Source organism: Protopterus annectens, chromosome 11.part0 (assembly GCF_019279795.1).
Source record: "Protopterus annectens isolate FY-2018-M chromosome 11.part0, PAN1.0, whole genome shotgun sequence".
NCBI classification, from domain to species: Eukaryota; Metazoa; Chordata; order Ceratodontiformes; family Protopteridae; genus Protopterus; species Protopterus annectens.
The window spans coordinates 366464050-366489758 of NC_056745.1; the positions used below are offsets into that span (position 1 = coordinate 366464050).

Consider the following 25709-nt stretch of genomic DNA (forward strand, 5'->3'; position numbering starts at 1 on the left):
AAGATGTAGTCAATAAGGAGTTAATTTCTAACATCTATAGAAAACTCAAACATTCAAATTCACTATTACATTTTAACAGCGGTCATCCATTCCATCAAAAAAGAGCCCTTGTTAAAGGACAACTAGTTAGGCTAGTCCAGATGAAATCTAGTCCTGAATTATTTCAAATATAAAGTGACAAATTAAGATCTATGCTTATAAGGAGGGGCTACCCAGAAAAATTTCTTTTCAATATTTTCACAGAGGTTCATCTTAAGAGAACCTGAGGTATTTATTATCCACTTTTAGAAAAAACAAGATGAGGCTAACACACACTGGTCTTCTCATTTAAGAAAAGTTAAAGGAAAACTCCACCCTAGAACTAAAAAAATCTGTTTTTTTTCACTCTGTTTTGACCTATTTTAACACCTCAAAAATCACTCTACGTGCTTTATTTGTAATTTTAGCCTGTTTTCCACAATATGGCTACCAATGGGGCTTGATGCATCAACATGATCTTGTTCTCCCTCAACCCTTTCTCTTTCCCATAATGTTTTGTATGACTCATGCCAGACATAAGGAAGTAACTCTGAATTCCCATGTCATTGACTACCTGATATGTTGGGTCTCTGCAAGACCACATATGCACACCCAAACTAGACTATGTGCATTCCTTGGCAAATTCACCTGTCATGTCCCAAATGCAAAAGATGTAATGCCTGGCTCTCTCAAGGTGAAGCTCTTGTAGCAGTTCTCTGCAACACCTTCCTCCCCAAGATGTCTAAGCGAGCACTGGCTTGATTAAACCTTGGTCAATAATTACGGCCAATACAGCTCTATGCTGTGCATCGTTCTTCAAAAGTCAGACAAATGTTTATGCATGCTGTGGATTTCAATGGACCACAGAAATTCAAGATGAGAAAACTGGAAAGAATCCCCTACAAATACAGACAACAGCAATGAGAAAACTTGGATTATGCATGGTAGACAAATGAAGGTAACAAAACACAGTAAACAGGAAAGAACATACATATCTGAACGCATGTAAGCAGATTGAGATGAAGGTAAGTCATTTTCCATCATATCCTAAAGCCAGCCAGCTTCAGTTTTCTATATGCCACATATTACAATTACCCTCATCTAACGAACATCCCAACCTCCAGCCCTGAACCAACAAATCAGTTACTCTAATATTACTTGAAAACTAAGGACTGATCAACTAAACACTGCAAGACCAGCTGGAATCTGGACACAGTCTCTACAGTTCCAGAATAGCAGACATCTACCATTTACATCTGTGAAACCATTACCATCTTATCTGTAAAGCCTTCATACAAACCTGTGTCAGTACATCCAGTTGTTCAACAATGTGTTCTAAAGTGCTGGCGACAAGAGACTGGACACCGGTCTGTTCCTCTAAAGGGAATGTCACTGGCTGACTCTCAATCTCTTCACCTTGTTCCAATCTACTTGGGATACTTGACATCTCTGAGGTTGACGGGAACTGAAGATTCTTGTTACTCTTCACATCCCTGGGTTCAGCAAAGTATCTTGAAATTCTGGATGTACCCCTCTATTGATAAACAAAAAAGTAAAAAAAAATACATTCATGAACAGCTGCCCACATATATCATACTGTTCTAATTTCATTCTGTTTAGATTATTATTATGGACCATTTAACTGAGATACAGGGTGTTTTGAATGTAAGATGAGTGACATCTCACACCAAAACCACTTCCACAGTCAGGATCAAGTGCTGATCATCCTAACAATTCTCACACAAAGAAACTTTGCCCGCCTATTAGTAAATAAATGAGTCTGACAAAGATATCAAAATGTACTAAAACCAATACAGGTAACATAATAATAATAATGACAATAACAGATTTATAAGTAAGTACTAGCCTAACTGCCCTCATGGGTCATTTTAAGCTTAGCCAATTTCCCTTTTTGTGCTCGAAATAACATAACCTATTTGGTTACAGATTGTCCTTACCCATCCCGTGGTTAATAATTATATATTGCTTAAACAGAATGACTGGGATCATACCATAATTTGACGGTACCCATGCATGGGATAAACCATTCAGGAGCTGCCTCTGTCCATTAGTAGCACAGGGGGCTGTCCTGGTGTAAATTTTTTATTTCCCATCCACAGATCTACACTGCACTTGTATATGGACAGGGATGAACTTTGTTTTATATGGGTAGGAAGTCTGTTCCACAACAGCAGTATTTTCTGCAAGATATACATGTCCCTCCAAACCATTTGTTACTTATGCAGAACAGGTTTAGATCCTTAAACCAAGTATTTCTGATGCCAGTTGACTTGCCGATATGCAGTAAATTTACCAGTAATGAGTCGGAGCATGCCTTAGATGCCAGACACAGGTCACATCTTAGCAGTCTGTAGAATACAGAATATAGTAACAGGACTTTGAGTCAGTCCATGTAGGACAAGTTGTTTAAGCTTTGTATCCTTTTAATATGGTATCTCTGTGGGCACTTCAGTTCTTGCATGTGTATGAACAGATACATGCCAAAGGAAGCATTATATTCAATGACTAGCATAAAAACCTTGACTAAAGAAGAGTACTGACATCTCTACATCTGCAAACAATCCCTTTGTTTATAAGCTGTGCAACACAGAAGGACTTTAGTACAACAATGGACAAACTGGTCAAAAGTTAGGTCACTGCCCATCTTAAGTTCAAAAATCCTGAACAACTGGGCCAACTCTTAGGGGCTTATTGTCAATGTGGTAGTTCCCTGGTGTAGGGGACTTCCCAAAGGACACAGTACTGCATTTTTGGCATTTAGCTTCAGTCCATGATTTTGGCTCCAGTTATTTATTTGGGACAAGCCTTCCTGTAGGATGGCTAAATCATCTGGAGATTCAATGACTGCTCCTAGCTTGCAGTCATCTGCAAACGTAGTCAGCCAGAGCCCTTTGGTATTGGCTTTTACTTCAGAAAAGCAGATGCCAAACCGGAGAGGTCCCAGCAGAGAACCCTGGGGTACTCCACTGTTGACTGATCTCTTAGTGGAGGTAACTTCTATTTTGATTATCTGCATCTTATCTGCTATATTACAAACATATTATTTTTACATTATATAGTATGATGAACATAACACTTCATTACTAGAGGAAAAAGAGCCAACACCAGGATTAAATGGCAACCAAAGACCACCATGCTAAGAGCAACAAAGCCCGAAGTGCCTGGAAATATTTCCAGTTATTAGACAAAGTATATTAAAAGCTAAATGCAAAAGCACAAAGAATAAGCCTTCACACAGACCTGTGGACTCAGTTGCACATAAGTTATGAGCAGTCACAGCACCCAACAATGCTTTCTTTTCCCCTCTTGTTCCTATATGTTCACTGCCACTTTTTAAAACACTCTGTAGCTCAGATGATCCACAGCTCATTACTGAAAAGTTCAAGCTTTCTGAATCCATGAAACTCAGAAAGGGTCCTAAGTAATGAGTGTGGACTCGTGCTGCACATAGTACTGATTAAGCCCCTTCCCCAAACACTCACCACCCAATGGACTGAGTGAAGTAATGTGCAGCACCCAACTGATTTACTTCAGCCTTGCTAATCGGGTAAGTGTACTGATTCATGGACTCTTTTCAGCCATGACCCAGGCCACGCAGACAGCAACAAAGTACAATCAAATAAAATAGTCCAGATACACACAGATAAAACAGATTACAACATATTACAAAAATATATAAGCAGAGTAAAACAATACTGATAAAATCCATTAAAAATAAGATGGTGGATTAAAAATACATAAATATGCAAGTAGATTAAAAAACAGTAATTGTATAAAGTATTATGATTATGTGTAAAACAAAAACAAATGTACATTAAATAGTATTTTGGTCAAGAGAAGGATTGAGAAAAATGCTAAAAGTAGTGAAAGAACAGGAAGAGAGACAGTTAAAAGGTTAAAGCTATTATGAGAAATGAAATTAATTTGAGCGCAATTTTGAAATTACCAATTAATCTGGTACAGCAGAGTGGCATGGAGGAACTCAGCCCTAAGACTTGTTATATACTGCATCTAAAATCATCCCCAAACTGGGCTATGTGACTGGATAACTGTTGCAAAAAGATCCATTCACCACAGACCAGAAACATTTCAGCACTGGCTGCAAATTGGCTGCAAGACTGTCAAAATAAATCAGAGAAAAAAAAACAAAATACAATTCTGGACTTAAAAGCAGCTGGTAAAAAAAGCTAATTATCACCCGCATAGTAAATGCTGCCACAGTGATGTAATGTTACAATATTAGTAGCAAGAACTACAATTTCTTGCACTTAAAGACCAACACCACAGAAAGGTGTACCTATTAAGTGTGGAAACATTCTTCAAGAGAAAACAAAATTCCCACTATACAAGAGACTAATGTTAGAGAGAGATACCTTTTTAAATTACAAATAAATATCACTCAGTTGCAGGTAAAACAAAATTTACCCACGGTCAGAAAATGTAGGCATTCAGGCTACACCTATTATGGGTAAACCGTCAGTCATGATTAAATGCTGCAAGAGCCATGTTTAGGTAGTGATTATTTCTACAATCTCTTCTGCTCAAATTTTTCTTCATCCAGAAAGTCCAACTAACACTAACACGTAGCACAACTCATGATATCAGCATTCTCTGTCCCTGTATCCACTCTCATACATTATACTAGCCACTATACAGTCCTGGGATCAGGAGACTTTCAATTTATTTCATGTAAGGCCTATCACATCTTCAAACAATACACACTCACTGAGGCAAATTTAACAGCTATTTTAATAATTTACTTACACATTGCTGCAGCCATGTCATCCCAATAAGTGTCATATTGTACATGTATTTACATATGTACATGTTATGTGTCCATGTGTGTGTGTGTGTGTGTGTGTATATATATATATTTATACACACACACACACACACACACACACACATATATATACATACACACAAATATATACATATACATGCATATATATATATATATATATATATATATATATATATATATATATATATATAACTTGGAATGAAGCCAATTTTCAGAGGAGGCCCGAAGGGGAAACGTTCCAGATGCATGTCTTTGTAACGTGGGAGGAAACTGAAGCACCTGGAGGAAACCCACACGAATACAGGGAGGACATGCAGACTCCACACAGAAGGAACCTCAAACGAGAATCGAACAGGAGAACCTCTTGCTGCGAGGCAATGCTAACGCATATATATATATATATATATATATATATATATATATATGGGTCTACTTCTTTTGACCTAACTCCCATTTGCCTGACACCCATTTGCCTGAGACCAAATGACTGAAATTTCATTTGCCTGATTTGCCTGACACTTCATTTGCCCGACACTTCATTTGACTGACAAGTATTATTAGCAAGAAAATGGAATATGCCCCCTTCCCCACTGTAGTGTGACCCTGGAGTTAGAATATATAGTGAAGCCCCCCACTTACTTTTCTTTTACTAAGCAATATTACATCAAAAGTTAACAATCTCATATGAAATGAAGTGGGGGGATTCACCCCCCCACACCCCCCTAACTATATATTCTAACTCCAGGGTCGCACTACAGTGCAGAAGGGGGCATATTCCATTTTCTTGCTAATAATACTTGTCAGTCAAATGAAGTGTCAGGCAAATGAAATTTCAGTCAAATGGGGTCAGGCAAATGAGTGTCAGGCAAATGAAAGTTAGGTCAAAAGAAGTAGACCTATATATATATATATATATATATATATATATATATATGATATACACACATACACACATAAATATATAAAAACAGATATACCATGGATCCCTGAAATACATTCCTGGGGTGCCAGAGCCTGGATGGTTATGCTCGAAGCATGCATATCTTGTAGGACAAATTCCTCAGTACACAGTTCTCTGACAGGAGGTAAAACTTTAGAAGTGTTTCATAGCTCTGCTGGGGCACACCTAGAATTTTGGATTCTCCCATCGTTAACCACCTCAGCCAACAGCTGATACACAAATAAAGGTCATCAGCTCCACAGACAACAAAGAATCCACTCTTCCACACCAGAGAGGGGAGAAACCTATAATTTGCATATGCCGATGTAAGTAGATGGCAGCACAGGCATCAATATGACAGACTTTTGAGTTTGAGATGCCTTTGGGAAATACATGCAAATGCAGATGTAAATCTGTACTTTTTACAACACTGTGTGTGTATATATATATATATATATATATATATATATATATATATATATATATATATATATATATATATACACACACATACATATATATACACACATACATATATACATAGCAGCAATATTTAAAATCTGTCTGTGATTTTGGACCTCTGTTCCTCAAATCATTTTTGCTTTGTCCACAATTATTACACTAAGAGGTATGCTGGTGGAAAATATAGGGAGGGTGAACAAAACCACACACAGTGGAAAATGAAACAACATGTAAGATTAGCATTAGTCTTCAGAACTAACTGGCTAATATACAAAAATCACTGTCAAGGAAGGGATGGGATTTCATGGGGTCAGGATAAAAACAATAGGCATTATTCTGACTACGTGCATGTACGGTGAGAATTGACCACCACAGCATCTGAAAAGTGAACGTCTACTAAGGCTCACATAGTTCTTCTGTGGTTGTACTACTATCCGATTTCCTGTGGTAGCCAAATGTCATATACAAGATTTTTTTTTTACTTTGCAAATGTCTCCCATGCAGAAACTCCTCCTCCTCATCACTTTTGGTATATCCTCCTCCCCCTTCATGCAGTTCAGTCACTTGCCTGTCAGTGACTGAAAACTGCTGGCCAAAACAAATTAGTCATTCAAAACAGGACCAGTTGTCTCAACAATTACTAGAACAACTGCATACATAAATACATACAGACATGCATCATACTTCTCAAGCACTTTGCTTAGGAATTCTATGCAAATCTAAACATAATGGGAGGGGGGGGTTGATCAAAATCAGGGTTTTTAAATATTGTTCTAACTCACTTAAAAGGTTAACAGAAGTGTGAAATTCTGATAGCATCACTGACTGATTGTAATGCTCAATGATTTATCAAGGATATCAAACATTTTATAAGGGACAGGTTAAATCAGGAACATTCTGCAAAATCAGGAAGAGTTGAGAGGTATAATACACATATAGTGTCATTTTAAGTGTAGACACACACACACACACACACACACACACACACACACACACACACACACACACACACACACACACACACACAAATAAATGTGACTCAAGCTGCACAATCATAACACTTTATGGTCCAAAAATTAAAAAAAAAATGTAAATGTAGTAAGCACTTTTCTTTTAATCTTAGGACTCCTTCAGACTAAGAGTAAAAATAAAAAGTGTACATCTGAAAGAAATGCAGAGCTTTTTTTTTTTTTGGGGGGGGGGGGTTACCTAACCAATCAAAAATAAGAAAAGTGAAAACTGCTCTCCTGTAGCTCCAGACATAGGTCTCATATGAGACACATCTACTTAAGGAAGCCCACTGTAACTGCATTCTCTATTGTCCAATTACCTAACTTACTGACGAACAACAATCTTTCCCACTTAAACCAAAGTTGTTTCTTCTCCTTTATTTATTCTTGATTCTTGACTCCAACTCTCCATAAATGTGTTTTTAATAAAATGTATTTTGTGTAAATGTGATTACTGTATACAGCTCTTCGTGATTTTTTTTTTATCTAAGTACTGCTGGTATCTCTTTTAAAATGCAACATTGCTGAGCCTGCATTCAAGTCATGGGAGCCAGTGTTCTACCCCGATAAACAAACAAGTAAATAAATGTAGGCTTTGATGCAGCCATTTAGAGGTTGGAAGCATGGTAATTTGCCTAGTGGCGTTCTGCCCAACCATAAATCAGTACGGAGAAAAAAGGGCTAATCAGTTTGAATTGTTGGGATCCCATACACAATTCAAGTTCTGTACCTGTATTGGACTAGCTGTTAAACGATGATACTGCTAAAGTCTGGGGAAGGCAAAGCACAAGGTAACCATATCATTAATCGTGTAATATAGTGAGATTGCCTCATCTCCTGTGAGGGAGATGAAATTTAAATTGTTTAACACCAGGTATGATGAACAGGTATACAATTCCATCAGCTGCTACCAATTAATATGCAAACAAGGGCGGCCACGGTGGTGCAGTGGTTAGCATTGCCGACTCACAGCAAGAGGTTCTCCGGTTCGATCCTTGGCTGGGGTGCCTCCTGTGCGGAGTCTGTATGTCCTCCCTGTGGTCATGTGGGTTTGCTCCGGTTTCCTCCCACATCCCAAAGACATGCTGTAGGTGGATTGGACACACTAAATTGGCCCTAGGTGTGAGTGTGTGCATGTGTGTACCTTCTGTGGAAGGTTGGGTGCCGGGCTGGCAACTCGACACCGTAAAATTCCACTGCCAATCATGAGCGGACAGATGATCCACTGTGGTGACCCCTAACCGGGAAAAGCTAGAAGAAGAGGAAGATGGAGGCTACAGGTTTTAACTCTGTACCTCATCATCTTCTTTCGGTTGTTCCCATTAGGGGTCACCACAGCGGATCATCTGTTTCCATTTCTTCCTGTCCTCTGCACCATGCTCTTTCACACCAACCGCCTGCATGTCCTCTCTCACCACATCCATAAACCTCATCTTAGGCCTTCCTCTTTTCCTCTTACCTGGCAGCTCCACCCTTAGCATCCTTTTCCCAATATACCCAGCATCCATCCTCAGCACATGTCCAAACCAACGCAATCTCGCTTCTCTTGCTTTGTCTCCAAACTGTTCAACCTGAGCTGACCCACTAATATACTGATTCCTAATCCTGTCCATCCTAGTCACACCCAGTGCAAATCTTACCATCTTTAACTCTGCCACATCCAGCTCTGACTCCTGCCTTTTCGACAATGCTACCGTCTCCAACCCATATAACATAGCTGGTCTCACTACCCTCTTGTAGACCTACCCTTTCACTCTTATTGGTACCCGTCTGTCACAAATCACTCCTGACACTCTTCTCCACCCACTCCACCCTGCCTGTACTCTTTTCTTCACCTCTCTTCCACACTCACCATTACTCTGAACTGCTGATCCCAAGTACCTTAAATTCATCCACCTTTACCAACTCTACTCCCTGCATCCTCACCATTCCTCTACCCTTCCTCTCATTTACACACACATATTCTGTTTTAGCCCTGCTGACTTTTATTCCTCTCCTCTCTAAAGCATATCTCCACCTCTCCAGGGTCTCCTCAACCTGGTCCCTACTATCACTACATATCACAATGTCATCTGCAAACATCATAGTCCACGGGGCCTCGTGTCTAATCTCATCTGTCAACCTGTCCATCACCACTGCAAATAAGAAAAGGCTCAGAGCCGATCCTTGATGTAATCATACCTCCACCTTAAACGTATCTTTCACTCCCACCGCAGACCTCACCAATGTCACACTACCCTTGTACATATCCTGTACCACTCTTACATACTTCTCTGCCACTCCCGACTTCCTTATACAATACCACAACTCCTCTCTAGGCACCCTGTCATATGCTTTCTCTAAGTCCACAAAGACACAGTGCAACTCCTTCTGACCTGCTCTGTATTTCTCCAGCAACACTCTCAGAGCAAATATTGCATCTGTAGTGCTCTTTCCTGGCATGAAACCATACTGCTGATCACTAATCATCACCTCCCTTCTTAACCTAGCTTCTACTACTCTTTCCCATAACTTCAAGCTGTGACTGATCAATTTTATCCCTCTGTAGTTACTGTAGCGCTGCACATCACCCTTACTCTTAAAGATAGGTACCAAAACACTTTCTCTCCACTCCTCAGGCATCCTCTGACTTTCCAAAATTTCATTAAACAATCTGGTTAAAAATTCCACTGCCATTTCTCCTAAGCACCTCCATGCTTCCACTGGTATGTCATCTGGGCCAACAGCCTTTCCATTCTTCATCCTCTTCATAGCTGTCCTTACTTCCTCCTTACTAATCTGCTTCACTTCCTGATTCACTATCCCCACATCATCCAACCTTCTCTCTCTCTCATTCTCTTCATTCATCAGTCCTTCAAAGTACTCTTTCCATCTACTCAACACACTCTCCTCACTTGTGAGTATGTTTCCCTCACTGTCCTTTACCACCCTTACCTGCTGCACATCCTTCCCAGCTCTGTCCCTCTGTCTAGCCAATCGGTACAGGTCCTCTTCTCCCTCTTTAGTGTCCAATCTCTCATACAACTCTCTATATGCCTTATCCTTAGCCTTCGCCACCTCTCTCTTTGCCATGCGCCTCATCTCCTTATACTCATGTCTACTTTCTTCATCTCTTTGACAATCCCACTTCTTCTTCGCCAGCCTCTTCCTCTGTATACTCTCCTGTACTTCCTCATTCTACCACCATGTCTCCTTGTCCTCCTTCCTCTGTCCAGATGTCACACCAAGCACCTTCTTAGCAGTCTCCCTTACTAGCTCTGCTGTAGTTACCCAGCTATTTGGTAACTCTTCATTGCCTCCCAGTGCATGTCTTAACTCCTCCCTGAACTCCACCTCACAATCACCCTTTTTTAACTTCCACCATTTAATCCTTGGCATTGCTTTCACACTCCTCCTCCGCTTCTTGATAATCAACATCATCCTGCAGACCACCCTTCTATGCTGCTTAACTACACTTTCCCCAGTCACCACTTTACAGTCTCCAATCTCCTTCAGAATGGCCCTCCTACATAGGATATAATCCACCTGTGTGCATCTTCCTCCACTCTTGTATGTCACCCTATGCTCCTCCCTCTTCTTAAAATACGTATTCACCACAGCCATGTCCATCCTTTTCGCAAAATCCACAATCATCTGACCTTCTGCATTCCTCTCTAACACCATACCTACCCATCAATTCCTCACCCCCTCTGTTCACTTCACCAACATGCCCATTGAAGTCCGCTCCAATCACTAGTCTCTCACCCTTGGGTACACTCACCACCACTTCATCCAACTCACTCCAAAATTTGTCTTTCTCATCCATCGCACACCCAACTTGTGGAGCATATGCACTAACAACATTCATCATTACACCATCAGTTTCAAGCTTCATAAACATCACTCTATCAGACACTCTCTTCACCTCCAAAACACTCTTGGCATACTGTTCCGTTAAGATAACCCCTACCCCATTTCTTCTGCCATCCACACCATGATAGAACAATTTGAACCCACCTCCTATACACTTGGCCTTACTTCTCTTCCATCTGATCTCTTGCACACACAATATATCAACATTCCTTCTCTCCATCATATCAGCTAGCTCTCTCCCTATACCAGTCATACTGCCAACATTCAAAGTTCCTACACTCAGTACTATACTCCTAACCTTCCTCCTCTTCCTGCCTTCGGGCATGCCTTCCCCCTCCTTTTCTTCTTTGGCCAACAGTAGCCCAATTTCCTTCAGCACCCTGTTGGCTAACAGTACTGGTGGCGGTCGTTGTTAACCCGGGCCTCGACCGATCCGATTTTAATTATGAAGAGTTCTCCGCATCAGTAATTTTTGGCAGAGGTTTTACGCCGGATGCCCTTCCTGACGCAACCCTCCCCATTTATCCGGGCTTGGGACCGGCACAAAGAAATGCACTGGCTTGTGCATCCCCAGTGGCTGGGTTTTAACACTGTACCTCTTCCATCAATATCTGATATGACACAGTAGTACTTGGTATGACTTCTACCATAGGTACTAGTTAAACTGTGGGAAAGCGGCCTTGCACTATGTGCATGCATCTACAAATCAGAGTTACAATCATCGGCTCTCCAGGATATCATCCACCTCAGACTGAGCCCTGAGTCTTTTAAAGTGCAGCTCTACTGACAACAATTAAAACTTGACCAGAACTATTTTATGCACACTATTCTTTTCAGAATGGAGAGCAATTGTGTTTCTCCTGCAGCAATACTCATCTTCACAAAGTTTAAGGTATGCTGTCAATAGTTAAGCAAAACTAACAGAGCAAGAACACGCTTTACTGTTTACCTTTAAAATAATGCGACCTTTAAATATTCAAATGGCAGCAAGTAGCTCTCGGCAGTCACCCTTACAAGGACAAGTATCACACCGTTTGGTACTTTAACTTTGAATGCTTGTGCCTAAACAGTAAAAATTCTTTACTGAAATAAATACGCCAAAGCATTTCATTTTCAAGCAAATTTGCAAAAAATAAAAAGCCTGCAAAAGAATCTGGAAACAGAATGTTCAAAAAGACCGAGAATGATTATTAACATCTAACATTTACAACAAAAAACTGCTTCTGGTTAAGATATATGCTGTATACTTACTAACACTGGCTTTCAGGTTCAAAACTTAATTCACAAAGTCTTAACTGGGAACAAACTCACAGTTTAAGCTCTGTCCCAATGCTATGTTCCAATGGACAAGGCTGTAACTCATTAGCATTTGAATTAACAAACCATTCCTCTGAGTCCCCAAAAAGAATTTGTTGCATCTTTAATCGGAGTCCAGAAGATGCCCTTCCTTTTCCCACAGTTTTTTAAAGGAGGTCCTAAAATGCAACTTGTACAATATGGCATCATTATTATCTTGTGACCTAGAGCAGCAGCCACCAAGGAGCATTAGACTTGCACTGCAGACATGCAGAGTCAAGAAGCTGTGTTTATTTTCATTTTTTAAACTGTAATCTTTTTATTTACAGTGTCAAATTCAGTTATGTAAAATTTTACACATTTTGCATACTACATATTAGGCTAAGTACGGGGGTTCTGACTCTACCTGCACTAATGGCATCTGAACTATCCTGATGCACAACTATCTCCATGGTAAATGATCCTCGATGCTTCAGTGGTTGTATCCTTTAGCCTTAACTCCCCCTGTCCCCTTCATGAAGGTTAACCTGGATCAGCTTTTGCTCCACAGCAGCAAACTCAACAGTTTTAACCAAAGGCGCACTAGTACAGGATGTTTTTCTACTTGACAATCCCAGTCACCTAGGCCCAGAAAGGACCAAGTTCAAGTGGCTCTAACTGGCACCATACCCCAAGGATTGCCAACTGATTGGAGCAGCATCCTGTCCATCTATGATTCAAGTTTTCCTCTTTTCCTATGTTTGTCAAATGGATACTAAACCTGTCCTGGTATGTGATCACCCACTAAGACATCCCCTTACTATCATCATTTTATTACAAGCAACCACCATTTTTAATTCCACACTAACATGAGGAAGCTCGTCTCACGGACTGTTGCCTCCACCTTGCTGTCTCAGATCAAAGGCAAAGGTAGGACCCATGTCTTGGAAGCTCCAACTGCAGTCACCTGCACATTAAAGAGGAAATCAGTGTATGAACATGTTGATTTTGTGTCAACATAAAGAAGCCACTATTGTTTTTACCGTTGTACAAGGGATTAAGTGTCCCACACTATGACCAGCTGGAGTGCACCTATTTCTCAAGAGGGACTCTCCTCATCTCTGGTTCCTGTCATATTTGTAATGAACAGTTCACTGCTTTGGCACATCTTCATACACACTTTTGAGAGCACCTGAATGGAACAGTATTTCAAACAAGTCACTGACCTTTTCAGTTTAACTTTCTTTGCAAATTGCACATTCTTCTAACTTGATTGGGATAAGAACTAGTCCAGGCAATTATTTTGAGTCAACATTCCCTTCCCAACCAGCTGCAGCACTCTGACCTGGTGTCACTCTTTAAATTTCATCTCCTAAACAAGAGATGACAAAGCCCCACTATATAACTCAATGAATAATATAATACCTTGCCCTCTGTCTTCCCAAGAATTAGTAGTGACATTACTTCACACCTACATCAAGCTAAACAGACGGACTAAGCAATGTATACAACTCCAACAGCTTTAACATCCTTCATGTCTCCTTATTTCATTCAAGATTGCATCACAGCAAAAGCTCAGCAAAAATACTCCTAATCCACAAGCAGAAGCATAAGCAAACTGTGAATGCTTACACCAGATCTTATGAAAAACACTGGCAAATGCAACAAAAAAAGTTTTTGCATGGGGCAAGTCCTCCTGCACCCCTCATGCATGGTGCATTTCCACCCACAAACCCTTACATTATTATTCTCACTGCACATCACAAAGAAAGTAATCAATGGCATACGGTGTAAAACCGGTCTTGCGAATGTCTCTGAGGCTGCATTAGCTTATGTGTGTCTCAGGCTACAGTGGCATGGGTAACAGACAATGTGAACTGTCGTGTTCTATCAGCTATGATACAAACTCACCAGTTATAGTCATAATAAATGTTAGCGACCTAAAGAGCCTTCATGTTACTAACTAAAATATATCAGACGCTTCATACCGTAAACTGTCACAAGCTAAACAATATTGTCAGCTACTGATGAAGTGCCTGAACTCTTTACATGGATTCTACTTGCACTACTGAACAAGTACATTGTCTCCTGCACAAACATTCATGCCAATGCAAAAACTCTGCCATGGATAACTCCTTCAATTAGTCAGTTTATGGCTGAAACAGGCAAAGCAGGGAAGGCTTTTACAGCTTAAAGAAATAAACAGAGACACAGCATGCAGCAATCCTTCATAAACAAAGACTGGCTAAGTAAACCTATAACACCTTACTGAAGAAAAATAATCATCAAAATCCAGTTAAATGTTGGAAAGTAATACATATAATCTGTTAGGTAACAGTCAAATGGTGAACCTACTTTCTTCCCATTGATTCAAAATACAGTCAAGCTTGAGAAGACTTCTTTGCTATTGAAGTGACATAGCTTACAGCAAATATACCTTCATACACCCTTTTAATCAACTACTAAGTGCCTGATACTCAAAATTAAAAATTACGACTGCCCTACAAGAGTCTCCATCTTTCATCAAGCAGCCAGATGTTTCACTACCTTCTCACTTACTGTACCGTAAACCTGGAATTAAAAAGGTAATTTTCCTTTGATATGTAAATGTAGAAGGATAATGTCCATACTTAAAGCAGGTGATCTTTTGAAACTTAACATTACTGTCTAATCAGCAAGCCAAATACTTCTAGAAACATGCCTGAATCACCAGTATGTGAACAACTTGTCTACAATCTAAATGGACATAACATCCCAATGCTACTTCAAAATGTCTTTAAGCCAGTTTCATTTCTCAAACTGCTCTCATAAACTTAAAAGGCAATACTGCATAATCATCACTGAATGTCACGCTGACAATGCAATGTGTGTGGACTGCAGTGACACTGTGCACCAATCTGTGAATTATTTGCCATTTAAAAGCAGTATTTGAATCTAACTCATGGGTTTGGGTTTGGAATCACGAATCCCAAAAGAATGCAATTGGAAAGCCTGCTGTGCTGACCATATGTAGTGAACACAGGAATGGCTCTTCTTTTTATTTGCTAACTTTATAACTGACACATTGTATTGATAACAGCATGCAAGTCAGATAAAATGAAATTGTGTCCTTTAAGCTGCAGGAAGAATTTGGGGCTTTGTATGAGAACAGTACTTCGCAGGATGTGCAGTAGCACGTCCCGCCTAAACCCCACCAACCATCCAACAATCAGTGACATCTTAGAAAAGTTAAGTAATATTCTTACCAATGGCAGCATGAATATTCATTGTCTATTCATAGTATACCCTTTTCCTCAATCTAGTGTGATCTCAGAGGTAGTATATTTACATTGCGGGGAGTACGGGGGTGCTTGCTCCCCTGCAAAAACAAAGAAAAAAAATACTTGCGCTGTTTCTTTAGCATTCCTTACTCGAACACATCAGGTGGTGTTGGGTGGTGGGCAAGATTTAGGTGGGACTTGTTAGTGCAAACCCGGGGAGGTACTGTTCTACAACATGGCATTCCACAATCAGCAATGAATGTATGCATGATGTCACACTAAAATCTGCATAGCTGTCAATCATGCATCTTTTCCATACCATGACATGCCCATTACACCTGTCAATCAGTGAGGCCATGCCAACTTCTGCACAGACCAGCCTGCGAGGTAGTGTACTAATACAAAAATGAATTTGGTTATCTGACTGACCAGACTGAAAGGGAGAAAGCTATTAGAAATCATAAGGAAAAAAAGACAATGCATTCTGGTAATCTGCAAAATTGGTCCTAGTGCCTCAAGTAAGGCACAGGTATTTATTGGGTATTAACTGCCCCTTGAAAATGCCCCCTAATCAGAAGAACACTGCAGATACCAATGACAATAAAATTACTTTCTCTGAATGTGCATAATGACCAAACAGGCTTTGATATGGACAGCTCAGCAGCCTGGTTCGGGATAGGAGATGTTCCTTGCATGTCAATAGCATTACTGAAAAAGTCAGCACCCTGGACTTCAAGGAAAGTGGTGTTAGTTTATATTCTGGATGAGGCAGAAAAAGCACTGCAGAGAATCGCTACTTATTTCCAAAGCGAAAACAGAGATATGTTAGTGGGTAGGGACACTTTAAAAACAGGAGGCCAGTGCCATAAAAGTAGCACCAACAAAAGAGTCCTACTTAGTCCATATAAAATCTGCTGAATGAGTCCAAATTTTAGACAAGTATACAACTCTTTACTTCCTTCTTTCTTGTTTGCACTACCCAAGTGGCTCTTTGTGTTTTTTTTTCAAACTGTTTGGAAACTCTGTGTTTTGTTTTTCTAAATGACCTGTTCTGTGGAATTACATTAATGTTTCACATAGTTAAAGTGTATTTTATGTATCCCTATTTGAACACCAGTAATTAATTATTTTTTGTAACCTTTTCACCTGTAGTTTGGATACTGAGTTAATTAATCCACTCACCCAGTTTACAGAAGAAAAGAGTGAAGTCAGTGCTTCCATTTCCCTTGGACAAAATGTGAAGACGTGAAGAGCAAACAAGAAAGAAGGGGAGAGAGAAAAAAAAGGGGGAAAAACACAGGCAAGCCAAGTAAAGGAGACAGGAAAGAAAACATTTAGCTTCTTTAACTAGTCATATATATATATATATATATATATATATATATATATATATATATATATATATATATACATACACACACTTTTTTTAATACCAAAAACTTACTTGACCCACATTAACACAGTGACGTAATACATAGGCTTAAGTCCTGCCTTCAATGCACCCCAGATGTTTGGAAACATTGTCTTTCAAAACTACATGACTGCAGTTATGTAGATCTGAATGCTGCTTGTCATTCAAGCATTTCTATTAAATCTTGCTTTTCTACATTGTTTGAACTTAATGGAGTTTATGCTGGTCCCATTCATATATTCAAAATTGGAACACAGCTGTAGTGCACAAGAAAAAGATATTTATACATCTCTTCATAGCCTGTAGCAACAAAATACAACCCTCCCCCCCCCCCACACACACACGCACACACACACACTCATTTGGCAGGTCAGTGTCTGGATGGCAGTTACAAATTAGAGCACACAGAGCATTTTAATGCATCAATACAGGAAGCTATTACTAAGGCATTACCAGGCGGATGTTGAGTAGGAAATTCATTTTTTAGCTTTTGCAAGTATGATGTTGCTGTCATCAGGCAGTAACTGATTACTGCTTCCTGCCAAGATGGATTGGTGAAACTTTCCGGGTGGTACTTAGTACAGTTCTCAGCTTTATGAAGGATATTCAGCAGCAGTATTCATGTCCACTCATTTTAGTTTCAACATCTTAATATAAAAAAGGCAGATGTGATCTAAGTTGACTTGGACCACCTTCTCCCACTCTTGTAAACAAATTAATGTACATCAGGCATTTAGAATCAAAGCAAGTGAATATCATGTGACAAAAACAAGTATCTGCATACACTGACACAATTTTCAGTGAAAAAAAAAAACAGAAATTGAAACATTACACTGGTGTGCATTGCATTCACAATGAATCACTGCAGAGATATCGGTGCCTTTTGTTACACACCCCAACAAAATAACAAGACAGACATATTTACTGATACACTGCTGATAATTATGTAGCAAAGTTAGATACAGACTGCCTATTTATAAAGGGTTATAAGGCATAACAGTAAATGGATTTACAGTTGATTTACCAAAACATTCTATGCAACACAACAACAAAGGCAGACACATGCATCTCAAAGTCCTCAGTGGGATATTTCCAGATTTATAGAGAGAATCAAACCATAAACAAAAAAACTTTCCTGTGATCCAGAACATCTAGGCTGGATTACTCCAGTAAATTAAAAAAGGAGAGGGCAGTGGAGGAGAAAAATAGTACTCTTTCTCACTGATCGGGTTAAAAATACAGGTGCCTTGAAAGTAACTGTTTGATACCCCATCAAAGATGTTCCCTGACAGAACAAGAGGAAATTTTTCATCACGTCACTACTACAACTAAGGCTGCCAAGAAAGAAAAAAATGAAATGTCACCAAAGTACAACTTTTACAGCTGCTCTGAGATAACTAGGTGACTGCTTTAAATCCTCATACTGCTTTACTGCCTGGAAAACTAGCAGTAATTTTAAAATGAGTATGGATGCACAAAAATAGATTACAGAATGCCAGGAAGACAATAAACAGAAAGCATAAAAAGCTGTTTTTTTAACCACACATGCTGCAAACCAACACCTAAATCTAACTTAAAGATTAAAACAAAATTACTAGTATAAAACTGCAGTGGTAAACCAAATCTATAATGTAATGTTTGGGGCTTTCCACAGTTCATGCAATTCTTCCCACCGCTTACTCCCAAAAAATAAACACCAGCAAACTTCAGCTCTAGGGTTTAATTAATTTTGTCAGAAAGGAAGGAAGCAGTTTTGAGATGCATTATAAAACCCGCCCCTTCTGCTCTGTAATTTTAGGCATAGTAAAAGCCGTTCTACCTCAACCAAACATGAGGGCAAAACACACAAATGACTTATGCTTGACATCTGTATACAGCTCGATTTTTCTTTCTTTTTTGTTTATTGCATTTAAGATACAGTTCTGCTTATACACACAGCCATATGACTTTTTTTTTTTTTTTGCAAATTTCTCTCATGACTATCACAACTTATTCCAAACAATTCCAGTCCCTACATAGCCAATGGGCCATTCTACCACATGAATACCTAGTTCAGCTCATGCAGACATGTATTAACAATGAAATAAATCACTCTCCCTGGCTGCCAGCAGCAGATAATGATTTGTGGAAGACCGAGATTGTGGTTAAAATCCCTGCAAATGTGCTGTACTCAGCAACCCTGAATAATAAGGCAACAGTATGTTTCTATTCATAAAACCACCGAGTCATGTTGTGATGTCCTCACATATGTGTAAATTCCGGGGATATTTAAAGATGTGACAAAGGCTTTTGAAACTGTTAACAACAATATTGTTCTTATAAAGGTGAATGAACTTAATTCTGGCCACAACACTATCCAGTAGTTCCAAAGTTGCCTGGAAAATATTACATTCCTAAGTCCACACTAACAACCTCTTTATCGTCATGTGGCACCCTAAACACCAGAGTACCACACAAGGGTCAATAATTGGTCCCATTCTGTTTTCATTATTTACTAATGATCTAACAGATAACCTCCCATCACTTGATGTCACGCTGTGTGCAGATGACACCCTTATATTACAAGCCAGTAAATACCTCTCTTTTCTCCAGTACAGTCAACAGTCTTTCTCTAAGCTATGCAATTGGACTGGTTGTAATCACATTCTAATTAACTGCAAAACAACTAAGCTTGTGCTATTTACAATCCTTCAAAAACTCCCTCATCTGCCTCTTATTAACATCAATGATAACCACATCATTATTCTCTTTGTTTCTGGACACAAACAGCTAGGAGTAACAGTACTATCTGAAAACATTTGCATTAGAGTTTGTTTACTCTCCCCTTCAGTCCATTTTTCTCAAACCAAAAACTGCTCTTCTCCCTAAATGTTCTTCTACCTGTTACTCAGCACAAAATTCCCAAAGACAGCAGATCGCAGAAAATAAAAGATTTGTCTTCCTTGCTGACATCGGATCTTACTATTGTAACCTCCTATAATACTTAAAGTCACTTACAGCCACCAAAGGGTCACCTTAACTCCTAGATACTGTTATTCACAAAATACTAAACAGTGGCTATCATATACCTTTGAGATGGAAAGTACCCATCCATGATAAGGACTACTTTTTAAGTATCCAGCTATGATATTAAGCACAGCTCCATATAAAACAGCTCCTGGAGAATGTGCCTTCTCTTGACAACACCCAGCATTATGGAACAGATCCACACTTAAATGAAATCTGGGATCTCTCACGGAGCTCAAAAAGACCTTATGTGAACACCTGCACAAAGAAAATGAGTGAAAGTGCTGTAGTGACAGTGGTTAACTTCACAATTTGCTATCAAAAGTACAGTTTTGTACCTACCATAAATGTAGATGTTCGAGTGTACACACTGCTGCAGTCATTACACTTGGGTTATCCTGCCGTCAGGCGGTTCCCCAGCCGGCCTGAGTTCCAAAGTCTTGGTCCGGCGTCGGTTGCTGTCGCCTCCTCCCTGACGTCAGTGTGACAGGGGTATATAAGATGCAGCTGATGCCATTCTCTTCAGTTTTTCTTGCCCCAGATGTCAGGTGCCCCCAAATAGGTAAGCACTTCAAACTGCTAATAAAACATACATAAGAAATGCGAACAACATACTTTCAGCTACCAGCAAATACTCCCCATAGGTAGTAAAAGGTAGAGGAACTAGGTACGTACTAGCCAGTAAGAGGGGAAGGAGGGAGGGTAACCTGGACTGCAGCAGTGTCTACACGCGAACATCTACATTTATGGTAGGTTAGGGTGACCAAATCATGAACTGGAAAAAACGTGACACACCCAAGGAGGGTTTGGGGGATACCCTCCAGCTAAAGAGGGGTCCGGGGAGCCGCCGCCGGAAACTATTTATTGAAATATGCTCATTTTAACTATTTTGAGACCTAGAAATGTTTTTAAATTTACCTTCACTTTTGTAATCTAATTTAAACACTGAGGCATATCATAAACGAAAACAATAATTTTGCAGTGAATACTTATTTATTTATACATATTTTACAACATAATATAACACAACAAATTAAATTTCACTAGTCTAGGATTTAAATTGAGGATATTTGGCTGTTGTCCCAGCCATTGTTAAAACCTCCTTCTTATCTAATATAAACTTGTAAAAACTATAACAGTCCATTTCGAAATTGTAGAGAACTTGCAAGATTGCAGAAAGGGTTTCCACTCTCATCTGTCCATTGAATGTTCATGAGCGAAAAGATTCTTTCAGTATTACCATTATGGGCAAGGATCGCAAACACATATTGGCATATCTTCAAAAATTCAGAGTTCTGTTCTGGCCTAGTATGGGTTTTGAAAAAACAAACCCACTTTTCGTGACACTGAGGTGTTTTTTTATCTTCATCAGTCCACTCTAATATTTTCACTTACAAAATCCGCTAACGATGCCAGTTGATCAAATAGCAAAGTATCATTTATTTCAATACTTTTTTCGTTGAAGTAACAAATAGTTTCTTCAATTTGTTCCCAACTGGGGATGTCCTTCAAAAGCATCCATTTGAATTTTGAGAAGGTAGAGAACGGTACACTCCATTTTTTAAGATATTGTAGGCAGGTTTCATAAAACTCGTTAACTTCATTTTTGAAGTTAATTTTGTCTTGTTGCGTAATATTGGCCCGTTTAAGAATGGATTTTACACTAAATGATAAAAACTGTTCCTCTTTTCTTCTGGTCAAAGCTTTGAGAGTACATTCCAATACATCATTGACTTCCATAACACTCTTTGTACTTCCTTCAATCTTTTTAATTCCTTGGTGAAAAATACTGAGTTGGCTATGGATAAACCATAGGTATGCCTCACTTAAAGAATTATTAAAAAATGTTAACAAAATCTTTGGAGCTTTTTCCTCGTTTAAAAAGAAATCCTTTAAAGCCTCAAACAGCTTTAAAATTTGTTCTATTACAGGAATCAAAGACAGCCAACGAGTTTTTGAATACGCCAAAATAATGCCAAATTCGACGTCGACCATTTCACAAAATTCTTTTAGCCTCTCAGTTCGCACCATGTATATAGAAAAATAAGAGAAGAGTTTGACAACAATACCTTCAATGTCACAGCTTAATCTACCAGCTGCTGCACATATGCAGTTATGTAGTACATGTGCAGGACAACCCACACATTCAATACCACCATGTAAATTAGTTGTTAATTTTGTAAATACATTGTTTTTTCCCACTCTGTTCAAACCACCAAAATTTGTGTTGGTATCAATACAGTTCAAGCAGAAACTAGATATCTCATCTGACGTTTCACATGGCAAGGAAGCTACTTTCAGTAACTTTGACTTTATCCCTTCATTTATGTCAAAAAACTGAACTACAAAAGTAAACATTTTTATAGTCTTGTAATTACTTGCATCAGTTGAAATGCCATAAAAAGGGGATTTATTTATCTCTTCAACGCTAGTTTTCATGCTGAATGGAGCTAAAACACCAGTTATCAGGGCTAACTGCTTTGTTCTGGCAGAGCTAAACTTTAATGCAATTGATGAGTCACTAAACATAACGCTGTTTAACTTGTTGACACAGTCATTTGACCTAAAGCTGTGATGGTGCTTTACCGTATGATAGGCCTGAGTTAGTTCAGCAGCTCTAACTTTCGTTTCTTCATTAGAATCGTGTTTTATAAAATAATTGTTAAGAGACATACTGCTACTTGGGGCACTCAGTCTGTTCCTATGTTTCACTGATGTGATGTGTTGTTTTACATCTGAACGTCCACCATGACCAATACTAAAAACACTATTGCAAACTGTGCACTCGGCTTCACTGTCATAGCGTCCCTTTTTAATATAGTTCCACTCTTTGGAATACTCCTCCATAAACTTACATTGACGCTTGGGCATAATTATTGTCTATATGAGACGATAATATAAAATTAAAGAATAAAGTTCAACACCCAAAACAAACACCTGTCACTCTGACACAAACAGGCCGGCAGGGATCACACACACAAGACTAACACATTACACGCTGCTACAGGTCTGTCTATATGGCTATGCTTACTTCTAAAAGTTTGTAGCACTTAGACTAGAAGTGCTTAGCGGAGCCCCTGACTTGATATTTGCTGGGGGCCCCCAAAATGCTAGATACGGCCCCGGTTATACTTTATTGTCTTTGCTCCTTAACTACAGTGTACCTTCTAACTTTCTCCATTGTAGAGTTCCTTTGGCAATCTCTTCCTTGCTCTATGTTCGCTTTAAATAATCGCGCGCATCCAGTAGCCATAGCAACAAGGTCTCATGTTCTTTACGCTACTCAAAAGTCTAAAAAATGAAAAATATTAAAACAAGATCAGTTTCGCATACAGACTGACCTTAAAGTTATCAAATTTACATACATAAAAATACGCAGCTGGTATTGCCAAATAAGTTTCACATAACACTCCAATACACCAAATTACATATTTTTAAAAAAGTAGTTTTCAAGAAATTGTGAAACATCTGATATGACGCTGTAAAATATATTTTTCAAACTTTCCTTCAGATACCATTCATTTCAAATAATTGTAACAACACACATACTCACCTTCTTCACCACCGTTTATCTACCATAACCTGCCAATCAAAACAATGAGGTGGGATTTAGTTTACTTGACACGCACGTCACAAAAGGGGAGGATGTGCTATCGCTTTTCGCGATGCATTGTTGGTATTGCAGTTTTTAACTGCTCATTTCGTCATATTAGCTACGGAAATAGAGCTGTGGTCCCTGCAGCAAAGGAAATAGTAAAAATGCGGCGTGACGCAATATTGACAATGTGACATTGACAACTTCAGTTATGTTAAGTTTCGATTTTTATTATCAATATTTATTGTGTGCTGTGTGGTAAATGAAGGAAACGTATATCACAAGTGTGTATGGTGGAAGAAGCCACTTTTTTATTCTTAAAATGACCTGCTTTTGTCTTAGAAAAGTTCAATGGGCACTTCAACCCCTTATATACAGATGTTGCGGATGACATGTAGAATATGTTTATGTACACAATCTTTCTTACTACTATCAGTCGGGTCCGTCATCATCATCATCAATGAGGAGTAATAATGGTTTGAAAACTTGTGTTGAGGCACTTGTGGGTTCAGGTGTATGGAGGGACAGCACCAGTCTGCATTTTATTACGAAGCGCAGCATTTACACACCCACTCAAAATTATACGCAAAAGAGAACGAGAATAGTGGGCAGCAAGTATCTGTATGGAAAAAAGCTGCTCCTCCCTCATCTGTTACTCAGAAAGGTAAACAGAAAATACCTGTTTATTTTTGCAAGCTTTTCAGAAGTAGCCAAAATATTACTTGAAGTTATATAATTAGGAAGTTTTAGTGATTTGATAGAAACGGGACATTTAGGCATCCCGAGAGACTTTTTCGGGACACCGGGTACGATCGCGAAAAAATGGGACAATCCCTTTTTTACGGGACGTTTGGTCACCCTATGGTAGGTACAAAACTGTACTATGTTCATCGTGTGACACTGCTGCAGTCATTACACTTGGGTAGAATCCCAAAGCTGAGGTAGGGTGGTTGGTTCTATAAGGCATTAGGGGTGGCTATAAGGCCCTGCAGCACTGCAGAGGTGAAGCCAGCTCTGGATTTAGAGTATAGAGGCAGATGGTAATGCTTGGTGAAGGTATGCACAGAGCTCCATGTTGCTGCTTCCAAAATATCCTTGGTAGGTACTCCTCTGAGGTAGGCAGTTGAAGTGGCTGTTGCCCTGGTGGAGTGAGATCTAATGCTGTTAGGCACAGGTTTTCCATGGTGCGTATAGCAGAAACGTATGCAATGTCCTATCCATTTGGAAATTGTTTTGAAATAGCTTTTCCCTGTGCTGCTGCAGCATATGCTACGAATAATTGCTCAAATTTTCTGAAAGCTTTGGTTTTGTCCAAGTAGAAGAGTAACTGCCTAAGAATGTCCAATGAATGCAGTAGTCTTTCACCTTTATTCTGTGGTTTTGGATAAAAAGTAGGCAAGTGAACGGTTTGGTTTAGAGACGCACTTGAAACCACCTTAGGCATAAACGTAGGGTTAGTTCTTAAGGACACCCTGTCCTGGTGGAAAATGAGGAAAGGTTCCACTGCCATTAGTGCCTGTAATTCTGAAACTCTTCTTGCAGAAGTTATTGCCAGGAGCACAGCAGTTTTCCAAGAAATGTATTTTAATTCTGCCATGCTAGCTGGTTCAAAAGGAGATAAAGTTAATTTTTCCAAAACAAAGTTGAGGTCCCAAGTTGGAGTAGGTGCTCCACGGGGCGGTCTTATGTTTTTAGCCCCTCTGAGGTACTGTTTTAGCAAAGGATTAGAGAAAATTGGTGGATCCGTGTTGTAATGTGCAGAGATGGCAGAGGTGTGGATCTTGATGGATGAAAAGGAGAGGCCTTTGTCCAGCATCTCAGTCAAATATTGTAGTATCTGAGGAATGTTTGGCACAAGAGGATCAAGGCTGTGAGCCTGGTTCCAGGCACAGAATCTCTTCCATTTATCCGAGTAGGCTTGCCTGGTACTAGGCCTTCTGGCCTCCAGAATGACATCCATAACTGCTTTGGAGAGAGGCATTGCTTGTGTGGCTAGGGAATCTTCCATGCAGCTAGGAATAGTGTCTTTAGCTGGCTGTGGAGTAACTGATTGTT

At 39.4% G+C, this 25709-nt stretch overlaps 1 protein-coding gene across 1 annotated transcript in view; it reads right to left on the reverse strand.

Annotated features, from left to right (window-relative positions):
- Positions 1–25709, reverse strand: part of POC1B (POC1 centriolar protein B) — a 944738-nt gene that overhangs the window by 109262 nt on the left and 809767 nt on the right. The window contains exon 12 of the mRNA XM_044087861.1: positions 1319–1552. Coding sequence (XP_043943796.1) covers positions 1319–1552 — 234 coding nt within the window. The remainder of the gene's footprint in view (positions 1–1318; positions 1553–25709) is intronic.